Raw genomic sequence first — 16,082 nt, forward strand, 5'->3', positions numbered from 1 at the left:
CACTTATCGATAGAAGGGTAACCACGATTTCTATTGTTAAAAATGTTAGCGATGGTAGTATTTTTAGATAACCGATTTTGAAGATTGAGACGTGTAGATACCCTTTGAACAAGTTTAGTATTTAATATTTTTCCATTTCTTAGCTTCATAATTGTTATTTGTTAGTTAATTATATAATAAAGGAGCAAAGATTGGTGTCCAGAATATGAATCAGCATACAATAATTTAAGTTATGTAAAATTGATAAATCTGTTCAGCTTAAACTGTCAAACACTATCAGTATTAATTACCCAAAAAATATAGGGCATATCAGGGTAGGACTGATGGCTGACTAAATAGTAGAATGGGGCTGAATATTGAAATACTACTTTTTGAAAAATATTCCTAAAGTAATGAACCAGAGCTGTTTTCGTTCGTACACACACTCCATAATCTAGTATATTATAAGAGCATAAACCTGAAGCATGGGAAGGCACTCTACTGCCTCCACACGGCACTGAAGACAAACTCTGTAAATAAAAAATTGAGAATGGAAATCGGGAATGTGTAAAAGAGACAACAACCCGACCGTAGAAAAAAAACAACAGCAGAAGGTCACCAACAGGTCTTCAATGTAGCGAGAAATTCCCTCACCCGGAGGCGTCCTTCAGCTGGCCCCTAAACAAATATATACTAGTTCAGTGATAATGAACGCCATACCAAATTCCATATTGTACACAAGAAACGAAAATTAAAATCATACAATACTAACAAAGGCCAGAGGCTCCTGACTTGGGACAGGCGCACAAATGCGGCGGGGTTAAACATGTTTGTGACATCTCAACCCTCCCCCTATACCTCTAGCCAAAGTAGAAAAGTAAACGCATAACAATACGCACATTTAAATTCAGTTCAAGAGAAGTCCGAGTCTGATGTCAGAAGATGTAACCAAAGAAAATAAACAAAATGACAATAATACATAAATAACAACAGACTACTAGCAGTTAACTGACATGCCAGCTCCAGACTTCAATTAAACTAACTGAAAGATTATGATTTCATCATATACACATTTGATACAATCCTTCCCTTTAGAGGTTTAGTATCAAACCATCATAACATATATGAGAAGAACATAATGCCAACAACTGGTTTTTTAATAAATGTGTTTAGTTCCGACGCAAAGACCCTATAAGTCAATCAATATTAACGTCAAAATATGCAATCTTTAATGACCTGACAACAGTATCGTAACTATATCCCTTCTTAATAAGTCTATTCAAAGGTTTTGTTAGTTTCTGAGGTGAATACTGACACCTTTGTGCTTTATAAAGAATATTTCCATAAAAAATTGGATGTGAAATACCTGAACGTATCAGAAGTCTGCATGTTGAGCTATATTTACGAATGATGTCCTTATACCGATGATAAAATTTAGTAAATATGTTGACTAGTTTGTGATATCGAAAACCCTGATGTAATAATTTTCAGTAATACATAAATTTCTCTCGTTAAAATCTAAAACATTGTTACATACACAACCGAATCGTACAAGTTGAGATATAGAAACACCGTAAGATGGTGACAAGGAGAACGTCACCATCTAAAAATGGATAATTAACGATAGAAAATGAAAAAATCATCTCTTTTATCATAAATTTTAGTATTCAGCTTTCCGTTAGTGATATAGACATCAAGATCGAGGAAAGAGCAGTGGTCATTGTTAGTATTAGCTTTATTTAAAGTACGTTCAACAGGATAAATTTCTTTAATAAACATACTGAAGTCGTCATTATTTAGAGCCAACATATCATCCAAATAACTAAAAGTATTATTAAATTTGTGTATCAGATGATGTTTCGATGGGTCTTTGCTTATTTTTGTCATAAATTGTAACTCATAGCAATACACAACCAGGTGCGCAATAAGTGGTGCACAGTTAGACCCCATTTGAATTCCGATAACCTGACGATATACGGAATCCCCAAAGCGAAGAAAAATGTTATCTAGTAAAAATTCTACTTTTTGATAAATTTTCCTAAAGTAATGAACTAGAGCAGTTTTCGCTCGTACACACACTCCATAATCTAGTATATTATAATAGCATAAACCTGAAGTATGGGGAGGCACTCTAATGCCTCCACACGGCACTAAAGACAAACTCTGTAAACAAAAATTGAGAATGGAAATGGGGAATATGTAAAAGAGACAACAACCCGACCGTAGAAAAAAAACAACAGCAGAAGGTCACCAACAGGTCTTCAATGTAGCGAGAAATTCCCGCACCCGGAGGCGTCCTTCAGCTGGCCCCTTAACAAATATATACTAGTTCAGAGATAATGAACGCCATACCAAATTCCAAATTGTACACAAGAAACGAAAATTAAAATAATAAAATACTAACAAAGGCCAGAGGCTCCTGACTTGGGACAGGCGCACAAATGCGGCGGGATTAAACATGTTTGTGAAATCTCAACCCTTCCCCTATACCTCTAGCCAATGTAGAAAAGTAAACGCATAACAATACGCACATTTAAATTCAGTTCAAGAGAAGTCCGAGTCTGATGTCAGAAGATGTAACCAAAGAAAATAAGCAAAGTGACAATAATACATAAATAACAACAGACTACTAGCAGTTAAATGACATGCCAGCTCCAGACTTCAATTAAACTAACTGAAAGATTATGATTTCATCATATAAACATCAGGTACAATCCTTCCCGTTAGAGGTTTAGTATCAAACCATCATAACATATATGAGAAGAACATAACCCGTGTCATGCCAACAACTGGTTTTTGAATAAATGTGCTTAGTTCCGACGCAAAGACCCTATAAGTGAATCAATATAAACGTCAAAATATGCAATCTTTAATGACCTGACAACAGTATCGTAACTATATCCCTTCTTAATAAGTCTATTCAAAGGTTTTGTTAGTTTCTGAGGTGAATACTGACACCTTTGTGCTTTATAAAGAATATTTCCATAAAAAAATGGATGTGAAATACCTGAACGTTTCAGAAGTCTGCATGTTGAGCTATATTTACGAATAATGTCCTTATACCGATGATAAAATTTAGTAAATATTTTGACTAGTTTGTGATATCGAAAACCCTGATGTAATAATTTTTCAGTAATACATAAATTTCTCTAGTTAAAATCTAAAACATTGTTACATACACGACCGAATCGTACAAGTTGAGATATATAAACACCGTAAGATGGTGGCAAGAGAACGTCACCATCTAAAAATGGATAATTAACGATAGAAAATGAAAAATCATCTCTTTTATCAGAAATTTTAGTATTCAGCTTTCCGTTAGTGATATAGACATCAAGATCGAGGAAAGGGCAGTGGTCATTGTTAGTATTAGCTTTATTCGAAGTACGTTCAACAGGATAAATTTCTTTAATAAACATACTGAAGTCGTCATTATTTAAAGCCAAAATTTCATCCAAATATCTAAAAGTATTATTAAATTTGTGTATCAGATGTTGTTTCGATGGGTCTTTACTTATTTTTGTCATAAATTGTAACTCATAGCAATACAAAAACAGGTGCGCAACAAGTGGTGCACAGTTAGACCCCATTGGAATTCCGATAACCTGACGATATACGGAATCCCCAAAGCGAACAAAAATGTTATCTAGTAAAAATGCAAGGGCATACATATTATCAAAGCATGCCCAATTGACATAGTTTTTTTGTTTATTGCTACTAAAAAATGACATAAAAGAGTTTGAACATATATATTCACATTCTGACTTTTTAAATGCCCCTTTAATTAGGTGTGTGAATTTTTTCTTAATGAGAATGTGAGGCGGCAATGTGGTATACAGGGTAGAATAATCGAAACTTTGAACAGATTCAAAATCACCAATATAAGCATGCAATTTATTAAGTACTTCCAACGAGTTCTTGACACTCCAAAAGTAAGTAATTCCACTATTTTCGAAGGCCTTATTTGAATAATTTATTTTCAAGTTTTCAATTGTACCAAGTGTGCTGGTAAGAAGAATAGACCATTTAGTAGTGGAACAATGGCTTGAAGACGAAATAAATCTATATTTGTAAGGTGTTTTGTGTAGCTTCGGAAGCCAATACATAGTTGGGACTTTCATTGTAGTTGGCTCTGCTTGTAAAGCGGTAGCTAAAAGTTTATGTTTGTTACATATGTCGTTTTCTGAAAATGGAGTCAGTTGGAATGTTGGTGAATTGGTGATTTCTTTTTTCAGAATCTCAATGTAAAATTTACGTCAAACAATAATAATATTATAAGAAGCTTTATCAGCCGGGACAAAAACAAATTCCTTGGCTAGTTCTTTTGGTTTATGTTTGATACGAGAAATATGTTTATTGTGGTTATTGTTTATAGTAAAATGTTCTTTAAAATGTTGAAAACGTATATCAACTATCTTCATTACTGAATTAAAAAAAGAGTCCAAAGATTTTGTGTCAGCTTTTTCCCGTTTTATCCATTTCATACAATAAGTATGGAGTGAGTCGTGGTTGATATTACGACACTCATTCCAATTAATAATTGACGGAGGACGATATTTAGGTCCTTTACTGAGGAATGATTTTTACTCTCGGTCTTGAACGATGTGTAGCTTCGGAAGCCAATACATAGTTGGGACTTTCATTGTAGTTGGTTCTGCTTGTAAAGCGGTAGCTAAAAGTTTATGTTTGTTACATATGTCGTTTTCTGAAAATGGAGTCAGTTGGAATGTTGGTGAATTGGTGATTTCTTTTTTCAGAATCTCAATGTAAAATTTACGTCAAACAATAATAATATTATAAGAAGCTTTATCAGCCGGGACAAAAACAAATTCCTTGGCTAGTTCTTTTGGTTTATGTTTGATACGAGAAATATGTTTATTGTGGTTATTGTTTATAGTAAAATGTTCTTTAAAATGTTGAAAACGTATATCAACTATCTTCATTACTGAATTAAAAGAAGAGTCCAAAGATTTTGTGTCAGCTTTTTCCCGTTTTATCCATTTCATACAATAAGTATGGAGTGAGTCGTGGTTAATACTACGACACTCATTCCAATTAATAATTGACGGAGGACGATATTTAGGTCCTTTACTGAGGAATGATTTTTACTCTCGGTCTTGAACGATGTTAAAGTCTCCTGTTATAACATGGGAAATGGGTCCATAAATATATTCGGAATTATTACAATTACATGAAGTAGGTGTATTTTCACTGATATTAACATCTTTACACAATTGACTATAATTAAACACAAATTTCCGGGTAGATTTTTTGTAAATGTAACAAATAAGAGGTAGCTCAGTATTGTCAAAATATTCAGGAATTTGTTCTTTAACAGAATGGTCGTTAAATATACCGGCAATATTTACAAAATTAAATACTTTATTGACATACTTTATTTTAATAAAATGTTTTTTTATGATCTTCAGGGCGATCAATTTTGGGAAATAGTTTAGAATAACAATATGCCATAATAATTTGAACAATTTCATACTTGGGACTGCTATATGAAATTGTGTTGCATTCCTCCAAAATTTTATTTAACTTATTCACCGGTAATGAACATAGTTTTGCTAACAGATTATGTCTGTCGTTGTTTTCTATAAATGGGGGACATAAAACAAGCGAACCATGTATTGAAAGAAACGTCTTGTCCTGCTGCTTTCAACTAAAAGTATCGCTAAACAAAAGTCAAGATAAAACCCATCTTTGACCGACTTTCTACACTAGCCATAATCACATTACTGTAGTATGTGCAATGTTTCCGATTGTCGTGGTCGTTATGTCCTATATACTGGTCTATGTAATTGATGTGATATCTGACTAGGGTTAGCATTTTTACCTCACTGCTGATGGTATAAAACAAACTTTATTCTGTGAATGTTCATATAATTCAGAGTACAGTTTGACTCGAAGTAAGGGTTTATGGTGGCTGTATACAGATATCACAACCTTAGATAGCCGTGACTTCGATTTCTTGCCTTGAGGCGGCTGTTTTTTTATCTGTATGTCTAAAAGAAACATAAGAGACAACATTGTTTTACCGGTATTGTTTTTAACAAAAGCTAGGGGAAAATTTCAAACAGATATCAGTTTAACTGTGTCAAAAACATGTAATCCGTGTCATGCGAATCAAAAGTATCAATATGTTTCAAACAGGAATGGAACACAAACTGTCAAATATATTGCAAATTTTCGGATCTGATCTGATACTCAGTATCTAAAAATCTTAAACCATAAAAAGATGTTGCCAGTGAGTTGGTTTACGACAAGCTTAAATATAACATTATTCGTGATACGGTTATATGAAAACTTATTTTGTGTCTATTTCTTCGACTATTACCATGCCGTTTTGATATTATCGTCGACTAATATGTTCGAATATCACTTTGGAACTTTGGCTTGTTTTAAGTTGTCAGGGGTACACCCCTGGTCATGAAGTCTCAATATGCACGAGCGTAGGGTATCATTTGATATATGTGCATTTTATACTAAAATGGCGCAGAGGAGAATAGTACATTGAAACATCGTGAAATTGACAATTGGAAAATTAAAATCGCCTGGCTACAGTTTGTCATAGATTCTTGTTTGTAGTCGTCAATCTGTCTCAAAATGAGAGAACAGGTCAAGATATGACGCAAACTTTCTAGTTTCTGTATTATCCTCTATCACAAGCTTATTGAGTAATGTAAGTACTGACTGACTGGTGTGAAGGTAAAAGAGAGACAGGAAAACTGCAATATATCTGAATTTGAAATCAAAGAACTAACTAAGCAAAATGGTTTTCTTGAGGTCTTTGTAAAGATTCTGCATTTCTAATTGCCGTGTAAACTGTAAATACCTATATGTTATGAGACTTTCGTCATTAGTATCCACTTTAATTATAAACAATGGTGGTAACAAAATGATCAATTGTTCCACTTCTACATTTAAGAAAATAACACTATTTAAAGAATTAAACTGAATGTTTGGTTTTTTTTAAATGTTAAAGCCAAGTTTCAACGGACTTTCTATTTTTATTATCTATTGAGGATTCTGTCGAGTCCCTATTTGTTAAATAAAACAACCGAAAAACTTATTTTCCCCCGTACATGAACATGATGAATAAAATCATATTACCACAACCTTAAAAAAATAATTACGGACACCCAAATAATTCAACAAAACAATAAACATAAAAAAGTCATCAATATTACAGAAAAAGTATGTATTCAGCCCAAACTTGGACGGTACACAACTATCCGGATATTTTTAAAAGATTGAATTACAGAGATTTTTAAAAGTTTAACAAATATCGTTTTTAACAATCTTACCTCATAAAATATGTGTACATGAAAAGAAAAATTGCAGTTTTATTACTTTATAGTAGATACGATATAATCTATTCATCAGCGCTGTATTGCATGATGTTTGAATAAGGTAAAACACAACATGTCCCTGTTAACAGTAGTTTTTATCAGGTTCGTGATTTGTCATCAAAAGGCTTTTATAGGATTATTTTTTTTCGCCTAATGCATAGAGCATTACATGTATGTCAGATGTTTGAATAAACAAACAAGAAAGATATTTGAGGGCAGCTTTTGAATAAAAAGCCAAACTGTATGTCAATAAGGATTTGTATTTGTGGTCAAATCTGCTGACTAAAAGATTAAAGTCATAAGAAACCTCAAATTAAAAAAAATTAATGCATATGTTTTTTTTATAACTCAATGGATAGTTTTTATTATAAAACTTATGTACATATACTTTTTTTTCTGAAAAAAAATTCTTTAATTTATTCATATTTAGAAGAAGTTTACTTTATTTTAATTGCTTCCTTCCAGGAATCAATTCCCCCGACCTATTTTCCGTATGCAAAGTGACTTCAGTGTGACCCATCTCGTAAAAATCCGGTGATCGCAATACGCATGGATGTCCTTAAAATAAACTATTGTCTGAATTAACATGTTGAACACGTGCTCAATTTCCATGTTTTTTGGCCTATTTTTTGTTGATTGTTGGCAAACAGGTGACAATCGTTAAACTTGGGCTTCAAAACACGAACTTTAATTACCTGCCATATTTTCACAACAACACTGACCGATTGAAAAATAAATTGGCGATTATACGAAATTTATGCCAAAAAATGAAAAATTCTTGAACAGAAGACTAAATTTATGATATTTGTATGCATTGGTTCAAGAATTTGAAGAACAATATTTTTTCACTGGTTACTTGTTTCTTATGACTTTAAATAAAAATAAAACCTGCACTATACGACTTTTTGACGACCATTCTGATATTCAAGTAAAATCATTTGTCTATGACCGTACCAATTTTTTGCCGTGTACCATGAAGTTAAATTAAGCTCTTTTAATAATCGACTTTTTCCTATTCCGACACCGCACTACTACAGGTATACAAGGAATTTGTATAATAGGTCTCATCGATTAAAGTTTTTGGCTAATTTGGCCATATTTACATTATAAATTTTACCCTGAGTACAGACAAACATGTGCACCTGGAAATGTTTAAAAGTTGGGAATGAACAAGATATATTAATTAAATTTTAGATGCATTTTATGTTTCAGAAAACAATGCACTGTTCTGGGTTTCGCTATTCGTTTTATTTCGTTCCCGCAGAAGGTGCCAACATAACTTTAAGTTGAGAAAGAGGTTTTAGAGGCTCTTCTCATAAATTTATGTATAATAAATGTTGTGAGTAGTAGGGATCCAAATTCAATTATAAACATCTGCAATAAATACCTTTTTTATGTACTGGGTTTCCTTTTAATAATATATAATAAATACACCTTTCTAAAAAATGCCAATGCATATACACCCATTGATATTATATCGTCTTTGATAGGTCTTTCACTTTGTCTTGCAAATAAAATAGAACTGATTTTATTTTTTAAATAATACGTCAAACGAACGAAGGTGAGTTCCAGCTAAAAAGATCATTAAAATAGTCTTGTAAGAATAGCGTATCACAAGGGGGAACAGAAATGTCATTCATATATCAAGACAAATTAAGATTTTAATCTGCTTCCTCTGGAACCATACACATAGGCTGGATTACCGGATACTTATATGTTTAATTATTTTTTTTTATCTCCGTTAATATGTTCTGATCTGTTCGTCCGTTCGTCCGTTTGTCTGTTCGTTTGTCCGTCTGTCCAACTACAGGTTAAAGTTTTTGGTCGAGGAAGTTTTTGATAACGTTGAAGTCCAATCAACTTGAAACTTAGTACACCTTTTCCCTATGATATTATCTTTCTAATTCTAATTCCAAATTACAGTTTTATCCCAGTTTCACGGTCCACTGAACACAGAAATGATAGTGTAGATGACGCATCCGTGTACTATAGTCCTATGGTATATGACTTTGGAGTTTGATATTATTTACATTCAACGTTTTTTATCGGATATTTTTATTGGATATTTCTTTTTAATATCATCGTTCAAATGTCATTCAACGTTTTTATCGGACATTTATTTTTACTATCATCTTTCAAAAGTTTGAACGATGATAGTTTAAAAAATATCCGATAAAAAAACGTTGAATGTAAATGATATCAAACTACAAAGTCATATATTATAGGACTACCGTGTACTAGGGACACATCCTTGTTTCTTCAACTTTTCGTCTTATCACTGTCAATTTGTATTAAAATCTTTACGTCGTTTTAATAAATATTTCATTGTTTACGAGAAATATGCAATTTACTATAATTGTCATATTAAACCCAAAATACGGCAAAAATTTGAAAAGAAATTTATCAAAAATATTTATATCCGCTACACGAGCCCCTATTGAGACAACCTCAACAAAAAGCTACGAATACAAATACGGATATTTCTTCGGTAATTTTTTTAAAAGTTACGGTCATTCTTTATAAATTACAGTCAACCTTTACAAATTACAGTCATCCTTTACAAGTTAAGGTCATCTGTTTAACAATCACGGTCATCATCGTTATATGTTACGGTCATCATGAAAATATTTTGATAATGATTTACGGTCATCTTAGCGACTTTTTTCAAATCGAATTTCCCGTTTCATGCACATTTCGTGGTAGTAATTAGTAATTTCCGAGTGATTCTTTTATAGATTTACATCGTAAAGATGTATGCTTTATAAAAAAAAATGACAAAGTAACACTTTAACATACAATGCAGAAACTGACCTTATTTTTCATCCGACATCTTGTGATGACCGTGAATGCAGTAACGGTCATCAGCTTTACCCCAGTGTTAGTGATGCATGAGGCCAAAAATATTTGAAAATCGAAAGCTTCTTAAAAATATGAAGAGCTATTAACAAAAAAACTGACAATTATTCTGAGCATTGCATGAGGGATATTCATTCCTTTATTTTGGATAATTTCCAAAAAAAAATTACAGCAACATCCGTATATTCATGCCAGTGCCAAAGTGGTACTTAACTTATCTCAAGTAAGACATTGTTTCAGAACTATATATAGGATTTCGAAAAACAATTTATCTGTATCTGTAGGGTCAAAGGGTCCTTTTTTTGTCTAAATAACATGTTTCGAAATGAGGTGATACTACATATTATCTTATTCTAGAATTTATCTAAATTAAAAACTTTAATTTATGAAACATTGTAAATATTTACAGTCTTTAAAAAAGCATAATAATGTTTTCATCAATAAATGACAAATATGCATATTTTGATATACCTTGGAGAAGTTAGGCAAATATGATGCTTATTTAATTCCTTTCTGCAAACGTGTGCAACCAAATATTTTCATCAATAAATTCAATCGTGTCTTACTTCCAAACAAATTGCTACTACAATTTCATTGGTTTTTTTTTTTGCTTTAATCTGATTCATTTTTTTTTTCAGATGATATACCAGTTTACGCCGTGATTGCCCTATATACACTTGTGTTTGCAATAGTTGCTGGAATAGTGGCCATCATAAAGCGCTGTAAAAAATAAGGAGCCAAAAATTCGGAATCCAGAGGGAATCTGCAAAATATACGTAGCAATATTATCAAGGATAACATTGCAGGCGTTAATATTTGTAAGATAACAAAAAAACTCAGATATTAAAGCATTTGCAACAAATACGAATCGTTATCAACCAATCAAAACTCAGTTGAACATATCTATGAATCGGACTCAATCCATACCCATCAATATGAATCATTAACGAAACAACAAGAATTGGATAAGCATACAAATGAATCTACAGAACATGCGTTGCCGGTAACGATTGAACAGGAGCTATCTTCATATCAGTCGCTTACTAACCCTCCAGAATCAGATAAACATGTGTATGCGTTAACAGCGTCAAAACAATAATGTGTTTAAGTAAAACACGTAGTCGGTTATTGGATATGCATTACGTTAAGCAGTTTGAACATATAAAGCTTTATGAAAGAGTATACACATGTCAAAAGCAACACACCATCAAATTTGATAAATGTAGATTGTTTAACATATAACTGGTAGAACTATTGTAACACATTTACACTCACTGTTTTATCAGATTCGTAGAAAGGGATTGATACTGGTGTAGGTTAGTTGTTGGAATGATTTTTCATATTTTATTTAATAAAAAAGTGCCTTATTTCTAAACAAAAGTTTTTAAGAGTTTATAGTGTAATCATTTGTATTTTCAGCTTAATATAATACTAAACCCTTTGAAATTATGTTTCTTTTGACATGTTTGATAAAATAAATAAGTTGGTTTACTCTCTGAGCATGTTCAACATATATACAACGTAAGATAACTAGTTTTATTTCATTTTCAAATATCATGTTTTTATTAACTGTTTCACCGTAAATGATTAAACGTATTTTTCGTAAAATGAAATATGATTGTGATTCAGAACATGCTGCGAAAGCGTGCATGTATTCAAGTATCTAAAACTAGTAGCTAAGACTGCTTATGTGTATATATGTCGAGTACAAGTTGCAACTTTGTACAGGTTAGAACATGTTCACGTTTTATTTTGTACCATGCCAAAATAAAAGGTATAACATGTACAAAAGTACCTCGTACATGTTACAACATGTACAAAATATTGCTTAAAAATGGTTTTAACCTGTACAAAATTTTAAAATAATAATAAAGCAGAATATACATTCACGATTGAAATTGATCAAATAATAAAAAAAAAAACAATAATCAAATGCAAAAGAAGGGACCTTATTTATAGCATGCATCAAATACTACATTTTCATACATTTTAGAAATATTTTGTTTTACCTGTTTCAAGACAGGGACATGTGATACCTTTCAGTTGCAATTAAGTCTTTAGTTTCAATTTTTGTACATGCTATAACCTGTATAAAATCGCAACTTGTACACGACATATACATCGAATGAGAATGACATATTGAAAAACAAACTTTTCTTAATTGGTGCATCTTTAGCGATAATTAACCAAAACAACACGAATGTATTTTATTTCATTAAATATCAGACATTAAGGTGGATCGGGAATATTCGACTGCGCATATTTCACGCACGAGTTACATTGCCCACGAAAAGTATGTGTTGTAAATTCGACACTATTTTTTAAAAATTTTGATTGATAAGAAATGTCAAATCATTGTAGTTTTGTCACTAAAAAATATTGTCGTTATTATATCTACCTGTGAAAGGCTAACAATCATGGCTTTCTTCCCAATTTCACCATTTTCCCGCCAAAATTTGGGGTTAAAGGCAAAGCATATTTTTTTTCCTTATCGGTGACCTATGTTGTTTATTTGATCATTCCTTGAAGCCTATATTTCAGCATTTTATATTCAAGTTTTGGACCAAGTGTCATACAACTCTTTTTTATATTCCGATAAAAATAGGTCATATTTTCCATATCATTTCATTGAAAAATTGTCCCTTTTACATACCTGTTTAAATGGGCCGTAACCCCCTATTTTTTTCGACCAATTTGATTCACTTTCTGTAAAGAGTATAGTAACAAAACACGTCACTTCTGATAGAAACTTCGAATAGGCCCGAGCCACTTTAAGTGCTTTTGATTTGTATATTATATCGTACTTTGCACTCATGAACTTTTTTTTTTTCTTTTTTTTTTTGTACACATATATCTTTATTATCTACATCCATCATGTAATGGTGCTAATGTTCTGAAATCTCTCCATACAGGAGGTAATCCTCCTTGTAAATGTTTACCACACTTGGTACATGGTGCAGAAAATAATGTCTTGTACGAGTTAAACCATTGCTGTATGAATGTCCTGATTGTAATTTCTGGCATCTGTGGGTAATAGTAGTGCTGTATGCCAGCCATCATTAGATCTGATACCTTTTCAAATACTTTATATCGTGACTTTGACCATAAGTCTATCTTTCCATCATTTGAGAGAAAATCTTCATTATAACCTTTCACATTAACATATTCTATGAGAAAACCTCTCAATACACAAACTGCCTTCAATGTCTTGGAAAGAGTTATCTGTAACACACAACTACTCCCATTTGGTCGGGATACAGTTATACTGGTATCTGGTAAATGTTTTTCTAAACTATTGAGAACTGTTTCTACTGTATGTTATCAAATCATATAGTTCGAAATTTATCTAGTATCGAAACATTAACATTTAATTGACATGGAAATAGTTCTTGGATATCTTATTGAGTATTGATAGACTATAGTTTCGTTTTTTCCATTGTGAACAACATGGGTCCTAAACGCCAAGGTAGAAAGAACTCATGAACTTATCTAGATATACAAAGATTAAAATTTAATATAGTATACGCCAGACGCACGATTCGTCTACAAAAGACTCATCAGTGAGTAATTGCTGATATGCATTTCTTTTTAACATTTACTGCTGCTGTATAAACAGAAAGATTAATAGAGTTCTATCCTGTTTTACTCAATTAATTAGCTGGTACCATGTACCGACAAAGATTGCGGTTGTTATAGCTAATTTTAAACAAAGCGATCAAAAGACTGTTATTAGAATTTTAATCAAATGTAAAAGAACAAAAATACCGAACTCCAAGGAAAGTAGAAGACGGAACGTATCCTAATAACTTTCAAAATCGATCAAATAGAAGTGGGACATTTAAAGACGTATCGTATCCGTTTCTGATACGTTGACGTATCTGAGAAAATATCTATGTGTTAGTGTTTAATAGATTATTTTCAGGTTTAAATATATGTCTTTCTATGTTTGATATCTTTATACCCATTGGTACACTCTTTTTATTACATGACAGTTTTCAACTTATGAATACTCGTGTATATGGTATCACTCTAAAACATCACCACTTCTCCGTCGTGAATTTAAGATTTATGAGTCCTTCTGTAGCCATGTGTATTATGAAATTGTGTATTAAAATTAAAAAAAACAATGATACAATAGAGATTTGTCATATTGGCATATATAATATAAAGGAAACTTCGTTCAGAAAACGGGACTTTGTGGCAAATATATTAAAATCTACAGACTTGAAAAAAGAGATTTTTATCATAAAATTTTAAACATAGTTTACACACTTCTTAATGTGCTAGCGTTTATTGTAAACAAAAAGTCATTACAATGTAACAACTATTCCATAACAAAACTCGTATTAAGTCCGAGATTAGATTACTAAAGTCGAGCGCACCCTAGAAGGTGTACTTCACTACATATTTGAAAAAAGGATAGCATCTATACTATTAAACGAGAAGACCTCATTTTGGGTGTCGCTTCTCTTCTTTCCACAATAAATTAATCATCACTCTGTGTCCTATGGGTACAGTGCATAATTGCATTTGTCATCCATTCATATGATTATTCAGATTGAGTTATTTTGGGTGATAAACGGGAAAAAAGACGTCCGGATATACTTCCGTCATTGGGCGAAATTTTAAGTCAAATAAGACTTCCGGTTTGCGTTTTTTCTGTATACTTTGAACGAGTACAGTGGATTTTCTGCCTATATCCGTCATTGGACGAAATTAAAGTCAGATAAGACTTCCGGTTTGCGTTTTTCTTTTTACTTTGAAACAAATACATATACTACGAATAAAGTATATTTTCTGTCTGATATCATTTTCAAGTTTACTATCCACGGCAGTCACAGGGTTTATTTAATAGAGAGGGTCTGAATAATATATCAATGACCGCTGTGGATCAATTATTAATCTGAGAATTGACTGTAAAAAGAAAATACACTTTCAGGACGTCTGGAACGGGTGTTTTTAAGATCAAAATTTCAGGATTGACCATTTCGGGATCCGGGATTTCTTTTTTTCCAACTTCGGGATGTCGAGATATTTAATTTGTATAATAAATTCAGAACCTCGGGAATTCATGTTTTTAAGCCCGGGATATTGGGATCAGGGCCCCTCCGCAGTGGCGGATCCAGAAGGGGCCCGTTGACTGCCTAAGAGGGGGCCCGCTCCGGTAATGCTTCAGTGATTCCCTATATAAGCAACCAATTATTTTCCAGAAAAGGGGGGCGAGTCCCCTAAATCCTCCTCTGCCCCGACCCCCATTTAATCAATGTTCATAATATACAGATAAGCGCTAAAATTATTCATGTGTCATTGAAATCAGTATAAAACAAACAAAAAACAAAGGATTTTTTTGTGAAAAAAGGAGGAGCCGGGCTAGAAAAACAATTATCCTGTCCCAAATTACCTTTGACTTTTTGGTACCTTTTCTGAAACTCTCAAGTCGCTAAATGTTTTACAAAAAAAAAGAAGATGTGGTATGAATGCCAATTAGAATTAAAGCTCTCCACAAGAGACCAAAATGACACCGAAATTAACATTTAAAGGTCACCTTACGGCCTTCAACAATAAGCAAAAAGCCGATACTGCTGCTGTAGATCAATTATTAAACTGAGAATTGGCTGTAAAAAGAAATTACACTTTCGGGACGTCTGCAACGGGTGTTTTTAAGATCGAAATTTCAGGATTGACAATTTCGGGATCCGGGATTTCTTTTTTCCAATTTCGGGATGTCGAGATATTTAATTTGTACAATAAATTCAGAACCTCGGGATTTCATGTTTTTAAGCCAGGGATATTGGGATAAGGGCCCCTCCGCATTGGCAGATCAAGAAATTTGCATACACAGGGGCCCGTTGACTGCCTAATAGGGGCCCGCTCCGGTCATGCTTCAGT

The 16,082-nt window shown here is 32.6% G+C and overlaps 1 protein-coding gene across 1 annotated transcript; it reads right to left on the reverse strand.

Annotated features, from left to right (window-relative positions):
- Positions 1–13,034: 13,034 nt before the first annotated feature.
- Positions 13,035–13,511, reverse strand: LOC134727119 (mediator of RNA polymerase II transcription subunit 27-A-like; the record flags this gene model as incomplete). Its single annotated transcript, XM_063591502.1, has 1 exon — positions 13,035–13,511. A coding segment is annotated over one exon (459 nt), but the record flags the coding sequence as incomplete, so codon positions are not given.
- Between the last annotated feature and the right edge of the window lie 2,571 nt (positions 13,512–16,082).

The sequence above is a fragment of the Mytilus trossulus genome, chromosome 7, assembly GCF_036588685.1.
Source record: "Mytilus trossulus isolate FHL-02 chromosome 7, PNRI_Mtr1.1.1.hap1, whole genome shotgun sequence".
Classification (NCBI taxonomy): Eukaryota; Metazoa; Mollusca; class Bivalvia; order Mytilida; family Mytilidae; genus Mytilus; species Mytilus trossulus.